The sequence below is a fragment of the Pelodiscus sinensis genome, chromosome 1 (assembly GCF_052426305.1).
Source record: "Pelodiscus sinensis isolate ZL-2025 chromosome 1, ASM5242630v1, whole genome shotgun sequence".
In the NCBI taxonomy this organism is placed as follows: Eukaryota; Metazoa; Chordata; order Testudines; family Trionychidae; genus Pelodiscus; species Pelodiscus sinensis.
Genome location: NC_143052.1, coordinates 270,823,928 through 270,844,053, shown reverse-complemented (window position 1 = coordinate 270,844,053; position 20,126 = coordinate 270,823,928). Strand labels below are relative to the sequence as shown.

At 42.0% G+C, this 20,126-nt stretch overlaps 1 protein-coding gene across 2 annotated transcripts in view; it reads left to right on the top strand.

Moving 5' to 3' along the window:
• Window positions 1–20,126, top strand: part of SCEL (sciellin) — a 72,199-nt gene that overhangs the window by 51,063 nt on the left and 1,010 nt on the right. For both annotated transcript variants that reach the window (XM_006116448.5, XM_006116447.5), the window contains 8 exons: window positions 1,601–1,657; window positions 2,936–2,992; window positions 6,714–6,770; window positions 8,954–9,037; window positions 10,889–10,960; window positions 13,185–13,259; window positions 14,921–15,029; window positions 16,527–16,629. In XM_006116448.5, coding sequence (XP_006116510.1) covers window positions 1,601–1,657; window positions 2,936–2,992; window positions 6,714–6,770; window positions 8,954–9,037; window positions 10,889–10,960; window positions 13,185–13,259; window positions 14,921–15,029; window positions 16,527–16,629 — 614 coding nt within the window. The remainder of the gene's footprint in view (window positions 1–1,600; window positions 1,658–2,935; window positions 2,993–6,713; window positions 6,771–8,953; window positions 9,038–10,888; window positions 10,961–13,184; window positions 13,260–14,920; window positions 15,030–16,526; window positions 16,630–20,126) is intronic.

Sequence of the window (20,126 nt, the reverse complement as noted above, 5' to 3'; positions counted from 1 at the left end):
CAAAATAATTTTGAAATAATGGGCAGCTTATTCTGGCTTCTGTAAACCTCATTCCACAAGGATTTTCTGAAACAGTTATTTCAGAATAGCAGTAGAGTGGATGTGCCACTGCTGCTATTTTGAAATAGGTCCTCCACCAGCCATTCAAAGTAATTACTCGTCAGTGCTTCCTGGGGCTCTAAATCGAGGTAGTGTGTCCATATTAAGGGAGCCTGCCTCGGGCTTATTTCGAGGCTTCCCTATAGTGTAGACACACTATTTCAAAATAAGCTATTTAGGAGTATTTCTTCTGGAATAGGTTATTTCGAAATAAGAGCACAGTGCAGACGTAGCCTTAGAGTGTAACATGTTAGAGTGCTCTGTAGAGCACACTGCAGCATGGTGTAGACAAGCTCTCTTTGAAAGTCAGTAGGACTTAGGATCTTAAGTTACTTAGACAATATGGAAAGTATTTTTCATCTTAATAGTGCAACTGTGTCCTAGAACATTCCTGATTTGCTCAGACCAATCTCCCCTCTCACTACAAAAATCAAACCAAATCAAACCAAACAAAAAATACAAAGACTCCTGTGGCACCTTAAAGTCTAACAGATTTGTTTGGGCATAAGCTTTCATGGGTAAAAACCACTTTGTCAGACGCTGCCCCTCTGAGGCTCCTCTCTTAATGATGATCAGATTACATTGTCGTGGCAATTAATACAATTAACATGGAAAAGTAATAAAAAGTATTTAATCATGCTTTAGCTAGATTTTTATGTTACTTAGCATTTTGAAACAAGTAGGAGATTTGGAATCATGTGATCCAGCAAGCTGCCCCTGGAGAACAGTTTAAGAATCACTGCTGTATGGAAAATAATAGTCCAACAAATCCTATTCCCTCTTTTCCCCTACACAATATTCTTGAATGCTTTTTTCTTAAACAAACCACCTAATACTCTGTTTTTAAGGGTCAAACTGAGAGTCTTGTTTAATCTCATGACTCCAGAAACACACCAAGAGATGCAGATAAAACCAGGAATTGGCAACCTGGCTAGATGGTGGCACCAACACTGCGAGAATTAAATCAGGATCCCAGTGGTCCAGAGGGCTGACTTGTCTACAACACAAGGGAACATTTTTTTCCCCAGTGATTAATTTCTTCTAGCATATGACTTGTTTCTTTTCAGCAGGGACTCGTTCTTGAACACATCATAGGAATATTCTGTTGATTTTGTGTTTCAGTGGTCTTATGTTTTAAAGTTCATTGCTGGCTAGAGGCATGCAATTTTTTAAAATTTTTAAAGTATTTTTTTATTATGATTGAGTGCTAAGAAGGAACTTACCCCTTTGACTCATGTGTGAGGTGTAGTTGGTTCTATATAAAACATAACTAGGTGTTTTTCAGTTCAAGTGGAAATACCTAAAAGGATATATATTTACTGGTTACATATAATTGAATTAATAAAGCAATGTAGGCTTTCAACTTTGCCATCAATTTAACTCCATCATTCTTGAAAAATGTCTCAATAACCACTTTTAGCTAAAACTAAGGACTTGCTTAAAGTCATGGATGGTTGTATGTCCTGACTGTGACGTGCTCTGTTTTGCTTTATCTTTAAAGGAGCCAAGATCTTGATAATCTCAAAGAAAATCCCACATCTAACACAAATGACAAGGGGTAAGTCTTGTAAGCAGCTCCGTTATTTTTTGTAGTTGAGGGTGTATTAGTATAGACATTTGAAAAAAGGCTAATATTAAAATACATGAAGTTCTTAAGTACAGGGCAACATTAGAATGAAAATAATGCAATGATGAAATAGCATTTACATACTATTAACTAATCAGTCAACACCCAGGTGCTAGAGCAAGAAGTGCAGGGAGTGCTGCCACATCCCTGACTTGAAGTGGTTTCCATTATATACAAGATTAGCAGTTTGCTTCAGTGGCTCTGAACACCCCCCTTTATACAAATTGTTCCAACACCCCAGCCCAGGGTTTTTCTTTGTGAATCCTTGGCACTATCCATGCACATTTATAAATGCTTCGGAGTTCATCACTGTCCTGTAGATCTATCTACAGAACTTCAGATATATTTTGTAGGGGATTAAATAAAATTGTGAAGAACCCCCAGAATAGCTGTGTTTGCTAGATACATTGTAAAGGGACAGACTCAGTGAGAACTCAGTATCACTAGAGTGCAGTTCAGACCAAGGTTCTTGTGGTCTATGAACAGTTTTATGGACTGAGCTGGCAGGAAACTGCTATGCTACTTTGCTAATAGGAGCTATGCAATGATCTCTACACGCGAGGACTCACATTCTGCTCACAATTACAAGGATGAGGCTGTTTGTAGTTATGATGTAATCCCACTATTTTACTCCTTCCCCCCCCCCCCCCAGCCTTGCAATATGGGCATGATGCTACTATAACCAGCCCAAATATTAATTTAAAGCAAAATTTAGCTTTTATGTTGGATCAAACCCTGAAAGCCACTGAGGCCTGGATCTGCAATGGTACATAAGTGATTATGTAACTGGCACCAGGCAGTTTTGAACTTGGGATCTCTGGAGCCTAATGCAGGAGTTGCTACAGCTTGAACTACAAAGTCAGCTAACTCTCTGCTTATGCTACAGAGCTCACTTGTTCTTATTTCTCACTGTAAGTGGTCTAAGTGCCACTACATGGGACAGTGAACCACGCTATGTGTGTGAGTTACAATTACATTCTAATTTTAAGCTCCATTGTGATCCACAGAACTCCCACTGGACCCTGTAGATGCTTAAACTTGTGCAGTGCCTGTATTTTCAGGGTTGGTAGTTTCAACCTCCCACTTCACGGTTGTTGTTTTTTTTCATATGCATGAATTTCTTTATCTTTTTAAAAGAAATCCTACTTATGTCTAATTTTATAATCAAGCAGAATATTTTAACACCACTCTATTTTTGTTGTTCCACAGAAGAAAAGACCTTGATGATCTCACCGTTGTAAATACTGCTGCAAATAAAAATAAGAGGCAAGACTTATAGTGATGTTCTCTCCGAATTTAAAAAGGGATTGTAGCCGGGTAACTGCAAAGTGTGTCTTGTTACTGAGGATTTATTTCTGTAAATGTGGTTACATGAGCCAAAACTCACAACCATTAATTGACTTTGTCTCGGTTATTAAAGTAAAATCCATGTTTATTGTTTTTAACTTCTCAATAAATAGTAAATAGAAATAATCCAATATAGATATTAAGAGACATTTACAGAGGATTTTATTATCTACTAACAGATCTACCTGGTGTTACCCGGGTTCTTCAGGGCAGGTGGCTGGCAGTGTAGGGTGTGTGCAGGACTCAGGGCAGGGCCTTGGGGATATGGGAGGGTGCAGAAGGTAGGGGTGATGAGAGTGAGGATTGGGGGTTGAGGAGGGACAGGGAGAGGGTTCCCATCCAGCGTGGGCCTTTTCTCTTCCTTCTGCTCTCTCTAGCAGCCAGGGCTGGATTACCCAATAGGCAAACTAAGCACGTGCTTAGGGCACCAGCAAAGCAGGGGCACCACAAAAAATGAGATTTTACGGTATAGCATTGTTTTTATTTTGAATTAGATATGGGGGGGCACCATAATCTTTTCAGTGCTTAGAGCCTCTAAAGGTCTTAATCCCGCCCTGCTAGCAGCCAGGGGCCTTTTCTCTCCCTCCAGTCCCCCGCCCCGCCCCGCCCCGTCCCCCACCCCTCAGCTACCAGGGCCTTGTCCCTCCCATTGCTCTCCCTGGTCTACCTCCCTCCCCCGCCACTGCAGCCAAGGGCCAGGAGGGGGGAAAGGGTTTGGGACCGGGGCAGGGACTACTTAACAGTGTGCTGGCAGGCAAGATGGTGCAGCCCCAGCCCTGCTGGACATTTCCTTGATAGGAAGGCTGCCCTCAGTGGACACGTTGCAGGATAGCTTTCCTTTGGGTTTGCTGCCCCCAATGACCACTTTCATATCATGTTCCTCAGAACAGCAGCACCTCCTTTTACATGTTATGGAAAATTGTTCCTTTTCCTGGGGCTTCTGGCACAACCAACCCTGACCTTGCTTTAAGTTATGAGGAGAGGAAGCTGCATCCCACATTTGGTGGATATACAGTAAAACTCCATTGGTCCGGCACCATCAGGAACCCGGAAGTGCTCCGCAGCCGGACCATTGGAGCTGCTCTGCCTCCAGCTTCCCCTATTCAGCCGCTGCTAAAACTGATCAGCGGCTGAATCGGGGAAGCCGGAGGCAGAGCAGCTGGGGCACTGCAGGGTAGGTCCCCTAGCGCTGCCCCTGGGGGCTGCGGGACCAACCTGGCAGCACCCCAGGCGTCCCCGATTCAGCTGCTGTTGAAATTGACCAGCGGCTGATTCCGGGAAGCCCGGGGCAGAGCTGCTCTGCCTCAGGCTTCCTGGAGTCAGCTCTTGGTCAATTTCAGCAGCGGCTGACTTGGGGACGCTTGGGGCAGAGCAGCTGGGGTGCTGCTGGGTTGGTCCCTCACCGCCACTCCTCGGCGCTACTGGATCAACCAGGCAGCACCCCAGCTGCTCTTGGGGACGCCTGGGGCAGAGATGCTGGGGTGCTGCCGGGTTGATCCAGTAGCGCCAAGGAGCGGCGCTGCGGGACCAACCCAGCAGCACCCCAGCTGCTCTGCCCCAGGCGTCTCCGATTCAGCCGCTGCTGGTCAGTTTCAGCAGTGGCTGAATCAGGGACGCTTGGGGCAGAGCCGGACTATCGGAAGGGGGAGCTATGAGGAGTCTGGGGTGGCACCCCCACCCCACCCAGACCCCTCATAGGTCCCCCTTCCGATAGTCCGGCATATCTGATAATCCGGCACCCCCTGGGTCCCAAAGGTGCCGGATTATCGGAAGTTTACTGTATATAGAAAATCAAAATGTTCAGCATTCATCTGCCTTAATAAATAGTAAAGATATGACTGCCATATCATTTAAAGCTATTTTCTGCTATTCTGTGCTACAGCCTCCATTGTGAATTTATCACAATTGATAAAATCCAGTATTTTATTTGTATCATGACTATTATCCTACATCAGTTATTGTTCAGTGGGTACGCATGACTTCTCAGCTACCTGTATCTAAAAATATGAGACCCAGCAATTTTCTATTTTGCCTAATTCTCTTAGTTCAAGTAAAATTGTAATTCTGAAGCATGTCAGTTGCTATGGTAGGCACTATCCCCTGGAACACCCTTTTATATCAAGGCTGATATTTCTCCCTATATGCCCCCTGGCTTGTTCTCTTTAATAGAGCATCTCTCAGGTAGGGTTGTCAGATGGTTTCTGAAAAATTCCGAACCGTCCGCCCCATCCCCCCAGCATGGCCCTTTTAAGAAACGCTTTTGAGGCTTTTGGGCCCTAACAGGCTGCCAGTGGCTGCCTGCCATCTTGCCTCCCAGCGCGGGTAGGGTTGCCAGATGGTCCTCCCAAAAAACACCAGACACGTGGTCTTTTGGTCAAGCAAAAAAAAAAAAAAAAAAAGGAGCACAGGATAATAAGTACTGCCTCTCCCAGCCACTCCCCCCACCCCTTCTGACATACCCAGACTGGCAAATCGTGGTCCCGCCTCCCAGCTGGGCCTCCCAGCCACTCCCCCCGCCCCCGCTAGGCTTCTGATGTGCCAAGAGCGGTGATCGCGGCCCCGCCTCCCAGCCTGGGACTCCCAGCTGGGAGGCGGGGCTGCGATCAGCGCTGGGAGCCTGTGATTGCCCAGAAGCCATGTGGGGGTGGGGGAGTCCCAGCTACTCCCCACGCCCCTGCCAGCCTTCTGTGCAATCACAGGCGCCTAGCGCCGATCGTGGCCCCGCCTTCCAGCCGCTCCCCTCACCCACGCCAGGCTTCCCTCCGGTGCGCCGCAACCCTATGCGCAGGGCCGTAGAGCTCCCCTGCGGAACCCAGTAAGCACTAGGGTTGCTAGGCTGTCTCCATATTGAGTCGGACAGCCCAGGATTTTCGCCTCCTGGCCGGGAAAAAAAAATCAGAAGATACCGGACATTTTAGGTGTCCGGTATTTGTTTATTTTTTATTTTTTTACCAGACAAGAGACAAAAATTCCGAACTGCCTGGTTCAGTACTGGACACCTGGCAACCCTATTCTCAGGCAAACTGAGTTCCTGACTCCCTAAAAGAGCCAGCTACACTGTGACATTAAGAGAGTAGTGAGTTCTATAATACAGAATTCCACACTAATGTAAACTAGTACTGCACCTTTTTATACAAGAAGAAAAAAATGCTAGAAAATGTATCAACATAAAAAAGATATTTTTTTAAGTTGCTTTGTCCATCTTGGTTTTCTCTTACGTGGTAGAGAGTGTACAGATTTTTATCTTTTTATCCTATTCTATTTTTATCAATGGCTTGGAAGAAAATAGAAAACAATCACTGAAAGTTTGCAGATGACATATAGATTGGGAGAGTAGTAATTAGTGAAGAGAACAAGTCATTGATACACAGCCAGCTGGATTACTTGGTAAACTGAACACAAGCCAAAAAAATTCATTTCAGTATGGCTGAATGTAACCAAGAATGTAGGCCATATTTACAAGATGGAGGGCTTTATCCTGGGAACTAGTGTTTGTCAGGCAACCAGGACAATGATGCAGTGCAGCATTCTCTTACTTGTAGAAAACAGAATTTTTTCTCCTTTTTAAAGTGCAAGTATTGCTAATTTATAATTGAACTGAATATTATGACTAACACTGAGGTATATTTCATTTTCACAGAGACCAAGGTCTTGATGATCTCATTGAAGTAAAAACTGCAGAACAAAATAAAAATCGGTGAGACTGAACTCATAGCTTTGTTTTACATTCACTGAAAATTAAAATGTTTTGCAGTGGGGCAGCATTTTACTGTGTAGTACTATGCATGAGAATGTTTCTTATCAATGTAACCATGTAAAAATTGCAGATCTTTAGAAAGACATATGAATGTATATATTCACCTAACGTAATTAAGCATGCACCTGTAATTATTTATTTATTTAAAAATTCATATCTGAACTTATTACTTCTCTTATCCCTGGTCTACATAGGGCTTTATTTCGAAATAACCCCCCTTAGGTCAAATGTATAAGCGGAGTGTCCACACTTATTTTGAAATAGCATTAATGTGGACACTCTGGTGCCACTATTTCGAAATAACTACTCCCCAGAGTAATTCAAACTAGTTATCCTCAGTGCTTTCTGGTGCTCTAAGTTGAGGTAGTGCATCCACATTAACGAAGCCTGCCTCAGGCTAATTCTGAGGCTTCCCCAAAGTGAGGACACGCTATTTTGACTTTGTAAAATTGGGAGTTAAGTCGAGTTTAGTTATTTCAAAATAGGTTCCTAGTGTAGACATGACCTAATGTCCTGGAGTCACAAAGTCATATAACCAAGATAATTAAACTATTTGATAGTTCAGTGCATACATCCATGCTTGTAAGGTTCCTGATCACTTGAGCTATTGAAGTCTTGATTCATTTAACGAAATGTACTGTAATTTAGCAGTCAATCTTTCAAGGAAAACCTTATTCGTGGTTCTTTTGTCTTCATTTAGTGGGAGTCCTTCGTTACGCTTTATGCCTAAATGGAAACCCCCACACACCATCTAAGTATTTAAGAAGGGTTAGCCATTTCAGTAAATGAATAATTTCTATCCTTTTCTTAATAGAAAGGGGTTCACATCACAAAAATCCCCATCAGGAGAGGACCCTGGCTAGCAGTCTCCTCAGAGAGGCAAAGGCTGCAAGTTTAGAGAACACAAAATTTTCTCTCAGTTTTCTTAAAGTAGCCCTGCCACTTCAAAGTTGAGGCACAATGGAGAGTACTGGTTCATGCTACATGTTGCGCATGTAAAACACTGATATTGAGGAAGATTCATTTAGCAGAGAAATCCAAACCTTGGCAATTGCACTGCAACAAATCCAACTGCCAGCAAAATAACCAGTGTTCGGGCTCATTGTTATCACTTTCTCCCTGAACGTAACTTTTGGCAGAATTATTGCTTTTGACATACAGTTAGTGGCCATTTGTTTGAGCTTCACTGTAAAAGAAAAATCCTGAATATTGTTAGAATTTATATTCAGTTCATTAGGTTGATGAGTTTATGCTCTGTAGAGCGTCATGTTTATAGCCATGAAAAATGGAAGAAACTGTGATACTTATTTAGAAATCCTGGTGCTGCTTGGTATATCTATCTAGCTAGTCCTTTCTAGTGAACCCATCACTATTACACCAATTACATCATGTTCTTTAGACTATTTTCCACGTGGCCTTTTCTGAACTAGAAAAAAAAACTTTACTTTAAAAAGTGAGTCCTTATATTTTGCTTTCAACTCTTCATGTCTGTTCTGAGCTGGTATTTTAAAGTTGCCATTTAAAATGTAGAACTTACCCAAAAATAGATTGCCAACATTGCAGAAATATAGCCAACATAAAAACCTTAACATCAACACTGCGACTTGACATAGAAATGAGAGCTATTAATGGGAGCCTTACAGAGTTTGGCTTTCACTTAATAAGAAAAAAAATGTTTAAAAGTCTGGATGTGTATCCAAGTCTACAGAGGCTCCCTGCCTTGTTTCCACCACATAATCCCTCTTGCCACAGCAGGTCCTGTGATAAATCCTTCTTTTTCAGTATCTCTATACCAAACTAGCTGGGGTTGTTACCTTGGCATGAGGTTCTGTGGCCTTATGGTGTCTTAAGTGCTCTCTTTTTCAGATTCTGTGTATCCTGCTTGCTGCAAGCACAGCCTCTTTATCTCCCCCTCCCACTCCAGGTCTTGTTCCCCTAACCCTGCTAAATTCACACCCCTTTTTTTTTTAAACAAAGGAAGAGAAAGATAATGTCTTTTGTTCATGGTCTAATGGTAGTAACACTGGTTATATGGTACCTTCAAGGGTATCTGAAGGTGCTCGGAGCATGATTTAAAAATATAGTTGGTGTCATAAATCTTTGTCTTGTCATTTGTTTTTTAGGACAACTGAACAACCTCATGATTCCACTAAAGCTCCAAATAAACCAGCTAACACAAATTCCTCTTATGACAACAGAAGAGCCAGGTACTGTAGTCAACAAAATTACCAAGTTTAATTAAACAATGCCTCAAGCACTCTTCCTTATACAAAAACCAGGCAGAGAAGTTTTATGAATGAAAGTTCCATGGAGAATGGTCTGGAATCCTCCCTCCAGCCTGGGGAATGACAAGGGAAACAAAGGATGAATTTACTGATTGTTCCTTTAAGCTCTCTGCCCCACCCAGAAACTTTCCATGCTGCCATAGATGGAACCTTCAGGTCGCACAACTCCAAGGCACATAGTAGGAAGAGATGCCTTGTGTCATTTCTCACTTTTCATAGCAGAACTCGATTGGGTTTTCTGTCTCTCCGGTGAGGGACATACTGAAGCAAATAGATTTTTAAAAGGTTCTTCCCTTTCAGTGCTGAAGTCTCTTCCTTTATCTAGAATTTGTAACTACAGACACTTATACTGTAAATTTCTTTGAAAACTCACCACATTTATAGACTGGATACTTGGAGAAAGTATCAACTTCCCACTTATTGAAGGGTAGTGAGAAAGCAAGTGAAACAAATAATATGCTTTTTCCACACCAAGTCATAACAGGGTTATCAGAAGATTAAGTCTTTGATGACAAATAAACAATGTGTCATTCTGCCTGAATGAAAGAACACTCTTGAGGAGGAGAATGGAAGAATTCTGCTACTGACCTTGATCAGTAGCAATGCAAGATACTACTCAGTAATGAGGAATGGGAGGTGCATTATTTCAGCTGGGGCCAAGGCTCCACCCACGCCTGTCCTCTCCATACTCTTCCTGCCTCTTGCTTGGAAGTGGGGAGGGGAAGGAAGAACCAGGTGTACAGTCCCTCCTCTTCCTATTTCTGCAACGGGATACTGGGCGTTCTTGCTTATGGTTACACTTGTGCATTACCACATAAGCTCAGATGACAATTTGGCCAAAAGTGAAAGAAAACATAACTTCAGGACTCAGAATAAATATTCAACACACATGTTGATCAGCATTTCGCAGGTGGTGTATAATTGTTGTTATGGCTTTTGTAGCTTTGTGACTAATTTTGAAAAGTGTCATGGATAATAATAAAACAATAACAGCAGATAAAGAATCATGAGCTTTCGTGGGCAAAATCCAATTCTTCAGATGAGCTGGATGCTGAAAAATATTCCATTCCAGCTCATCTGAAGAAGTGGGTTTTGCTCACGAAAACTCATGATACAAAACATGTATATATATTTGTTAGTCTCTAAGGTGCCACAGGACTACTTGTTTTTAAAGTTACAGACAAACATGGCTACTCCTCTGAGACATTTTAACAGGTAAAGAGTGTGATACAGTATGTAGTGTTTCCTTTTAACTTGGCAGGATGTGTACCCTTTACTGCACTGTGAATAGAAAACCACATTTAAGTCATTAAAATATTTAAACAAAGTGAAATGCCCTCGTGTTGTTCTGTCCATTTTCCCATAGTTAATTCTTTCGAAGAGTGCTAATTATGTTGCTATAGGTACTGCAGAACCAGACTGCAACGTGAAAATTAAGGAACGTGCAGCAGGATTGACAAAAAAAATTCTAAATGTAGAATTTCCAGGAGGGGAGAGGGATTGGATTTCATCCCAATGTTAATTCCTTTTGTACTGCTCTATTATGTGTAGTGAATAGGTTCCTGCTATTGTATGAAACAATATGACTGAGTTGCTGACTGAGGCCCTGGCTTCTGTGGAACTTTGTGAGGGCAAGATTAGACCCTAAAATAACCAGTGAAATTCAGGACTAGGAATTAGCTTTACTATTATTTACAGCCTCTTGTAATTGTTTTGTATATAGTATAATTACTTTTTTAAAGATGCAGTAATACATGTTTGTTTCTCTTTCAGCAATAATACTTCAACCAGTTCCTCAAGTTCAAAGGACACTGTTGTGTACACAAAGACATATAAGGAGAATAGGTACTGGAAAGATACCTCCAAGTGTTTTTCTCTACAGCAATTCTGAATATACCAAGTTATACACAAATGATGTTATTTGTGGCTAAAGAGGCTAAAGAGACTGGGACTTTTCAGCTTAGAAAAGAGGAGACTGAGGGGGGATATGATAGAGGTCTATAAAAGCATGAGTGATGTGGAGAGGGTGCATAAAGAAAATTTCTTCATTAGTTCCCATAATAGAAGGACTACAGGACACCAAATGAAATGAATGGGTAGCAGGCTTCAAACTAATAACAGAAAGTTCTTCTTCACAAAGCAAATAGTCAACCTGTGGAACTCCTTGCTGCAGGAGGCTGTGAAGGCTAGAACTATAATAGAGTTTAAAGAGAATTTAGATAAATTCATGGAGGTTGGGTCCGTGGAGTGGTATTAGCTAGGGGGTAGAAATGGTGTCCCTGGCCTCTGTTTGTGGAAGGCTGGAGATGGATGGCACAAGACAAATGGCTTGGTCATTGTCTTCGGTCCATCCCCTCCAGGGTACCTAGTGTGGGCCGCTGTCGGCAAACAGGCTACTGGGCTAGATGGACCTTTGGTCTGACCCGGTACAGCCGTTCTTATGTTCTTATGTTCTAAGCTCAGGGCTCAGGGTCGGGGGTCTCACTGGACCACCTTGATTTTCATGCAAACCTGCTCCTGGGTGGCCAGGCTGGCAGCTATCCTGCTCTAGACGGCCACTTTCCTGTGCCTAGTGCGGAGGTCGTGGACGTTGGAGGCTTCCCCCCAAACCTCGATGAGGTCCACGATCTCCGAACTAGACCAGGCGGGCGCCCACCTCTTGCGGCCCCGGGCAGGCTCCTGGGAGCCGCCAGCCTGGTCCCGGGAAGAGGCGGAGGGCTGGGTGGCAGCGGGTGGCTGGCTCGTGCTAGGTGCAGGGTCTGCTGGCTGGGTGCTGGCAGGCTTGCACCTGGCACGGGCACCATAGCCAGACCGTCCCCCTTTAAGGGTTCTGGGGCCGGGAGGGGGGCAGACAAATTTCCCTGGTGGTGCCCAGAGTGGCCACCAGGGCAAGCTGGGGAGGGCTAGCCTCCCACTAGTTCGAATTAAGTGGCTACACAGCCCTTAATTCGAACTACTTAATTTGAACTAGGCATTAGTCCTCGTAGAATGAGGTTTACTTAGTTCGAATTAAGCGCTCCGCTAATTCGAATTAAGTTCGAACTAGCGGTTTGTATGTGTAGCGCCTATTAAAGTTAATTCAAACTAATGTCTGTTAGTTCGAATTAACTTTGTAGTGTAGACATACCCTGAGAGAAGGCTTCTAATGCAAATAAGGACTACTGTAAAAAGCAATTTTAACTGCATTATAAAACAATAGTACAAAGTTGTCATCATTATCTTATGATAGTACCAATGTAATCCTCAAGAAGTAAGATTATTAAGTTCAGAAAAGTTCAAAACCTGTGAATTTGTTTGGCAGGTAGACTTTCTTACTTGCTTCCCGACTGATGATTACTGCTATGTTAAATGGAATTATTCTCAACAGTAAAATAGCCAGAACAAGCTCTGTTAAAAAATACCTGACTGGTTAGCTCCAAAATAGTTAAATTTTCTACAGTATTTCCAGTTATCAGTATATGGAGCTCTACAATTACTGTGGTAACTAGACATACCATTGTGTAATAGACAACTTTATATCTCAATGATGCTCATTGTACTAGGGATATATCACAATTTTAGCAAAAAATGATTGACTAATACTAAAAGGGCAGCACTGGTAGAAAAACATGGCATTTCTCTGATGCTTTTAAAAAAATATATGCTTTAGTTCAAACAGGAATTAAATCATCTGGCTTGGGTACTACAGGAGGTCAGACTAGATGATCCTAGTGCTCTCTTTTGACCTTATAACCGATCAATCTGATAACGTTTAGATGGGGAGATAATCGCAAGCAGTCAAATTTATCATATTGCAGATTTTGCTTAATGGGTTTTTTATTTCAGTTTGAAATGTTTGTAAGGATTGTAAAGCAACACAGCACAAAACATGGTATTTTGTTGAATTTATTAAAATGAGATTTATTTTCTCAATTGAGTGTTAAAACAAAGACAAAATTCATCTCAGCTTATTTTTACAGTTTAGGCTGTGGTTATATGTTAACATTTGTGAACTGCACATTTTCTTTATTGCATTAAAGTTTTGAAAAAATTATTGCTTGCTAACTACTGATCATTTACTGTATTACAGAAAACCACTCAATGATACATATGAAGAAAATGTTACTGGAAAATCTATCAAAACTGTTTATTCTACTTCTGATCGGTATGTATGTCTGAGTACTGCAGAACACAGACACTTTGCAGTATCACCTATAGACAAACGAGTACAGTAAAAGCCACTCCCATTATGATCAGACTGTCTGCTCAGACAGGCCTGCCTTCCAATAGAATTGTGCCATTTCCAGGGTCTTGTGCTCTGCATTACAAGTACCCATTGCTCTAGAGATCCACACCAGACACTTAGTGCACCCAGCAGACTAATGCGAGGTAGATTTTTACCCCAGCTTGCTGTGTTCTAACTTTCATATAGACATGCCCTTATTGTAATTTGGCAGATGTTGGTTTTGGACAATTATCTTTGCTATAGTGGGGACAGAGTCAGTAGTGACCAAATGTTCAGAGCACAGAGATGGATAAATTGGCTGATATGGGGGAAGGTTGCAATTGAAAGTTTTATTTTTAACAATACAGTATTTCCAAGTACAGAGGGAATACCTGCTCAAAGCAATAAAACCTCACTTACCAATAAAAAGAAGTTTAAACTGTGTCCACCATTTAGGATTCACATAACATTAACCTTCCCATTATTAGGGAATAATTGCATTGAGAAAGACTCTTAGGCCATGTCAACACTATGTGGAAAATTGACACTGCTGTTGTCGATCTTCTGGGGTTCTATTTAGCAGGTCTAGTGAAGACTCCATTGGGCTCCCGCTGTATGGATGGTGCAGAAACTCAATTTAAGGCATTTCAGCTCTGGCTATGTAATTAACATAGCAGGATTTGTGTATCTTAATTCAACCGTCTTCTGTAATATAGACTACACCCTAATGAAAATAGGGCTAATATGTAAGTAAGTATAGCCTAGTAGGGCAAACAACCATGGTAAATGGGAATGGATACAGGAGCATAACAGTGTGTGGGTGTGAGCAAAATTAGTTCAGTTTACACAGCCAGAACAGCAGCAGCAGATGAAAGTGTCAAAAGAAAAGACTGGGAATATGACAAGAAAAGGCAGCGAGCACTGAGATGATCCAAAACTCAGTATATGATTGGGTACTTAACTGAGAGTGTAAATCTAACTATAAGTTGCTTGGATTGCTTCTTTGAAACATTAAAATGTCCTAAGCACTAGCTTCCCTGCCCCCTCCAGTTAAGGAATGTCTGTACAGTAGAGAGACAATGTGCTACAAATAGCAGAGTGTCTATGGTGGCATAGAAGGTGGCTCCCGAGTACAGTCTGCCCAAGTACAATGCCATCTGTGTACCCCCAGGTACATATTCGGGCAGCTAGCCTGACCTAACACCCATGCTGCTGCAGTGTGACTGGAGAAGAGATACCATCCGTCTGTACTAGACAATACGCGCCCAGTTGTGGGTACACTAGAGTGCTTTGTGAACACACCCCGAGGTAGTCAGCAACTTAATACATTTTGATTGCCATTTAGAATCATTTCACTCACCAAATAAAGCTTGTATTCTTGCTATCTGGTAAATGTATCAATTGGTTTTCCCAACCCTGCAGTATATGCATCACTACTATTAATCACACAACAAAATATCGATGCATCATTAGTTCATTCCTGACGGATGTGCTGTATACTAATGGTCTTCCACTGTAATGTACTAAATTAATCAGTTCTCTCCCTGGATTTTAATGGTATCTGTTTTTCTGACAGCTGATGTTATATTATTTACACATAGGTCTATAATTGAAAAAGATATGTGCACATTCTGCCGGAAACCACTGGGCATAGAGGCCAAAATGATCTTAGATGCCCTACAGATTTGCTGTCACTCAACTTGTTTCAAGGTAAGAAGGGGTTTCACTTTCTTTCCATCTGTATTTTCCAGGGACTAGTAAGAGCTAGTGAGGTGGGGCAGCAAAGCTTAGGTAAAGTTACCCCTTTTGATATGAACAGTTACCCATAAGATCTGACATTTTGGCTCTCTCTGTTAGGGGAGAAATTGATGATGGAGTGAGGTACTTCCTTTGGCTACACAGTTATTTTGGAATAAGCTATTCCAAAATAGTTATTCCAAAACAGCTTATTTTGAAATAGCAGGTATATACTGCAGGGAAGCCTCAAAATTAGTCCAAGGCAGGCTTCCCTTATGTACATGTGCTATCTCAATTTAGAGCCCCAGGAGGAATAACTTAAAATGGCCCTGGTGAGGGGCTATTTCGAAATAGCGGAAGTGGAGCATCTACACACACCTTATTACGAAATAGCTATTTTGGAATAGGTATTATTTTTCATAGAATTAGGTTTACAGAAATCAGAATAAGCCATCCGTTATTTCAAAATTATTTCAAAATAACGGAATTACATAAGAACGGCCATAGTGGGTCAGACCAAAGGTCCATCTAGCCCAGTATCCTGTCAGCCAACAGTGGCCAATACCAGATGCCCCAGAGGGAGGGATCACAGCAAGTAATCCTCACATGATCCCTCCCTTGTCTCCCACTTCCAGAGAAACAGAGATGAAGGACACCATTCCTATCCATCCTGGCTAATAGCCATTGATGGACCTAACCTCCATGAATCTATCTAGCTCTTTTTTCAACCGTGTTAAAGTTCTAGCCTTCACCTCATCCTCTGGCTGGGTAGACGCTCGCATAATTATTGTGGAATAATGGCCATTATTCTGGAATAACTTTGCTGGGTAGACACACCCTTTATGTTTTTCTAATGTTTATGTTTAATCATGTTTATTTAACAATGAATTGTAAAGTAATGTTTCCTTCCACACAGTAAGAATCAAGCAGGAGACAGTTTCATGGCTCATAATTCTAAGCTCCTTTCTAGCCAATGCTTTTAGTTTTTTCTCTGTAGCAAATTAACATTGCTTCTGTATCTGGTGCTTCCTTACTGTATTTTTTGTTTCCTTTTGTGGAGTTTCTGCCTGCACTTTCACTCTCACTCTTGCACTCAGAACTGAGTTTCTGACCAGTCTTGTGTTTTGGGCAGTTTTTCCTGTTGTTTCCGCTATCTATTCCATAAAGGTCAAGATTGTTAAACAGCGCACTTATCTGGCCCAAACTATGGAAAAAAGAATTAAGAATGTTGGGGAGGAAAATCTACAGTTTGCAAGGTTAAAAAGTACTGAGCCTTGGGCACTACATGAAAGTAATAATTTGACTGTGCTGATTAGGTTTGCTACTCCTTGGAGAGATTGTGTTCAGTGACACCGAAATACTGCTGGCTACACCTCTGTCCTTGAATGTTTATATGCTGGAGCTTAAATATCAGACAGATTTTTGGATTTCTTTTTTACTTAAAACTGTGCATATAATTATGTGTTAAAGTGTGAAGTGTGCAAAAGATCTTTGGAAGACCTGAAAGCAGGAGACAGCATTTGGATTTACAAAAATACTGTGCATTGTGAACCCTGCTATTCCAAAATTAAAGGTAAGTTGCAAGAAGACTACAATATAGTAAATTGAATTAAATGCTCTATTTTCCCTCTCAAATTTCTAAAATATCTTTCGAAAATGCAATTCAGTTTTTGTTTCAGTGATGATGTGTGGTAAGATTGCTCATGCCAACCTCAGAGCAGACTGTCAAGAAGCAGGGCAGAAACCTCAAACTATTTCTATGTTCTCTAATGAAATTATACCAATACAACAAGTATGAACGTCTAATACTTTATAGCAATCTTACCATGGAGTCACAAACAGTCCTCTGGGCATTCCAGTCTATCTTGCCACCCAGGCAAGCTGGACCTAGTGATAGTTGCTTGCCATACAGATTGAACCTCTCTGGTCCGGCAACATCCGTGGTCTGTCATGATTTTAGTTAGCTGGATATCCACTTACCAAGGGTATGGCCAAGTTTCCTTCAATCCAGTAAAGTTTGTTTACAGCCACAAGTCCTGGCTCTCAGGGTGCATCTAGACTGGCAAGATTTTGCGCAAAAACGGCCACTTTTGCGCAAACACTTGCCAGCTGTCTACACTGGCCGCTTGAATTTGTGCAAGAGCACTGACGTTCTAATGTAAGAATTCAGTACTTCTTGCGCAAATACTTTGATGCTCCCACTCAGGCATAAGCCCTCTTGCGCAAGAATACTTGTGCAAGAGGGTCAGTGTAGACAGGCACCTTAATTTTTTGCGCAAGAAAGCCCTATGGCTAAAATGGCTATTGGAGCTTTCTTGTGAAAAAGTGCGTCTATACTGGGCACGGATGCTTTTGCGCGAAAGCACTTTTTGCGCAAAAGCATCCGTGCCAATCTAGACGCTCTTTTGCGGAAATACTTTTAACGGAAAAGCTTTTCCATTAAAAGTATTTCCACAAAATCATGCCAGTCTAGACGCAGCCTCAGTGTTCTGTGCTGTTATTTAGTTCCAATTTTCCCCTGAATGTCTTCTAAGAGCCCAGTAAACAATAGAAGTGTTGGTAATGCTGCTAGACAATATTGACCTCCTGTGGTTTGGCAAATTCTATGGTTCATCACCAGTCAGGTCCTGAAGGTACTGGACAAGAGAAGTTCAACCTGTAGTGAAAAGATGACAACATTTTCAGGTTGCTCTCAGTCCCCAGAAACTAGACACTTACCTTAGGTCAATTTGTACTCACACCAAATTTTAGGCAGTGGAATAGTAAACAATATAAAGACTTATTAATTATGAGAAGAAATGAGAGATTTATTACAAGGTTAAAGCAGACTACCATATATACACAAATGAGTTACACTATAGAGCAAATACTCTCAAACTTCATGGCACTGCAACCTCCTTCTGACAATAAAAATTACTATATGACCCTCCCAAGAAGGGGGAGTGGAGCCTGAGCCTCATCAAGCCCCACTGCTTGGGGCAGCAGGGATAAAAGAAAGCCTGAGACCCTGTGCAGGGGGCCCAAAGTGGAAGCCCAAGGGCTTCATACACAGGCAGGGCACCTGTAATCTAAGCCCTGAAACCTACAGCTGACGTCAATACCTCAGCCCTGAGCCGTGGGGCTTCTGCTTGGGTGTTGGTCTCAGAACCCAGCAAGTCAAGTGCAAATACTAGTGACCACATTAAAACAAGGTGGCAACCTACTTCAGGGTCCTCACACAATGTTTGAGAACCACCACCCTACCCCAAGACCTCTATCCACCAAACAATAACCCTAGGTCCCAGTCCTCAATCCATAGGAGCCCTAACCCTAGGATGGGGATGCCTACCCATGAGGACCTTAACACTAGGACAGGGATGCCTATCCATAGGAATCCTGACTCGAGCACTAAGATCTATACCCACAGGAACCCTAATCTTAGGGCAGGAGTGCCCATACGTAGGAACTCTAACCCTAATCCCAAGTCCCCTACCTGTCAGAATCCAAAACCTAGGATGAAGATGCCTAACCATAGGAACCCTAATCCTAGCTGCAAACCCCCTTCTCATCCCTAACCCTAACACCAAGTACTTCACCCATGGGAATCCTAAACTGAGGGTGGAGATGCTTACCCATGGGAACCTTAGCCCTATACACAAATTTTCTAGGGTAGTAGCTCTAATCGTAGGGCAGGGATATTTACCTATGGGAACCCTAACCTTAGCCCAGCATTCCCTACTCATAGAGCCCTACCGTAGGGTGCGGATCCTTACCCATAGAAACCCAAATTTGATCCCCAAATCTTCTGCCAGTAGTAAGGTGGGGATATCTACCCATGGGAACCTTAGCCTTACCACCAAATTTCCCGCTAATAGTAATCCTAACCCAAGGGTGGGGATGCCTCCCTGTAGGAGAGAGAACTCTAGCCTCAGCTCCCCTATCTGTAGAAACCCTTACCCTGGCCCCAGATTGCCTATGCAGAGCAACCCTAACCCTTGTAAGAGGATGCCTACCATTAGGAGCCCTAATCCTAGCCCCAAGTCTGCTACCCAGAGGGAATCTAATTCTAGGATTTCAAAAGGTGACAGTCTGAATAATTGGTCATCTGTGAATATCTTTTAGGGCTAACACTGCTTGGTCACGAATATCTTTGCTTCTGGGTTATAGCTCTCAATCCAAACAAGAAAAAAAATGGGGAAAAAAAATCTTTTTAGCTCCTTTTTTGCATTCTTCCAGAATTCAAGCTGATGTGCCAAGTACTTATGCATATAGCCCCTTCAGGGTGAAGGGGCAATTAACAAAGGGTTTGTTTTATTGTGTCCAAAAATGGCCCATTTAGTTTTGATGGGCAGGAGATGACCTCTCCTGACTAGATTCAACAGTTTCACAGCAAACATTTTTTGCCATTATTAAAGTAGAAACTTATATACTGCCTTACAGCAGGTTATAAAGATATTATAAGTGATATAAATGCATGAAGCAACTTATGACAATGTTGTTAGACTTCTTGAATTGTTTGTAAGTTAAAAACCCATCTTGGCCTGGCTAACACCCAGGTGAAACAGACGGTTTTCAGCAATGAATTTGCCAGTGGTTGGCTGAGGCTTAAAGCTTTGGGAGGGGCTGGGGGCTGGTCTGCCAGAGTCACAAATCTATGCACATAAGTCTGTAATTTGCTTTAAAAGAAGTACTGTGTTTGTTGAGATTGGGAGACCAACAGTTACACATTCTGGATTCTATCATGTTTTGGGAATCAGTGGATGTTAAATTTTAATGTTTTGTGCCATATTAAATGCATGACACAAGAAATCAATGGCTTGATTCTCCACTGCTTTCCTCCTTGAGTAGTCATTCACACTTGTGCTAAGTGGGAGTAAAACACCACCATATCAGAAGGGAAATATTTTGCACCTCCATTGTGCATATTTGGCATAGATGTAATTGACTATACAAAAATGCAAGACAGTGGAGAATCAGGGCCTTATTTTTCATTTGTTTCTTAGGATTAGTCACAAAACATGAGGTTCTCTGTATCTGAAGCAACGCCTTGTGAATGGCATTATTAATATTAATCTGTGTACTGTATAAAGT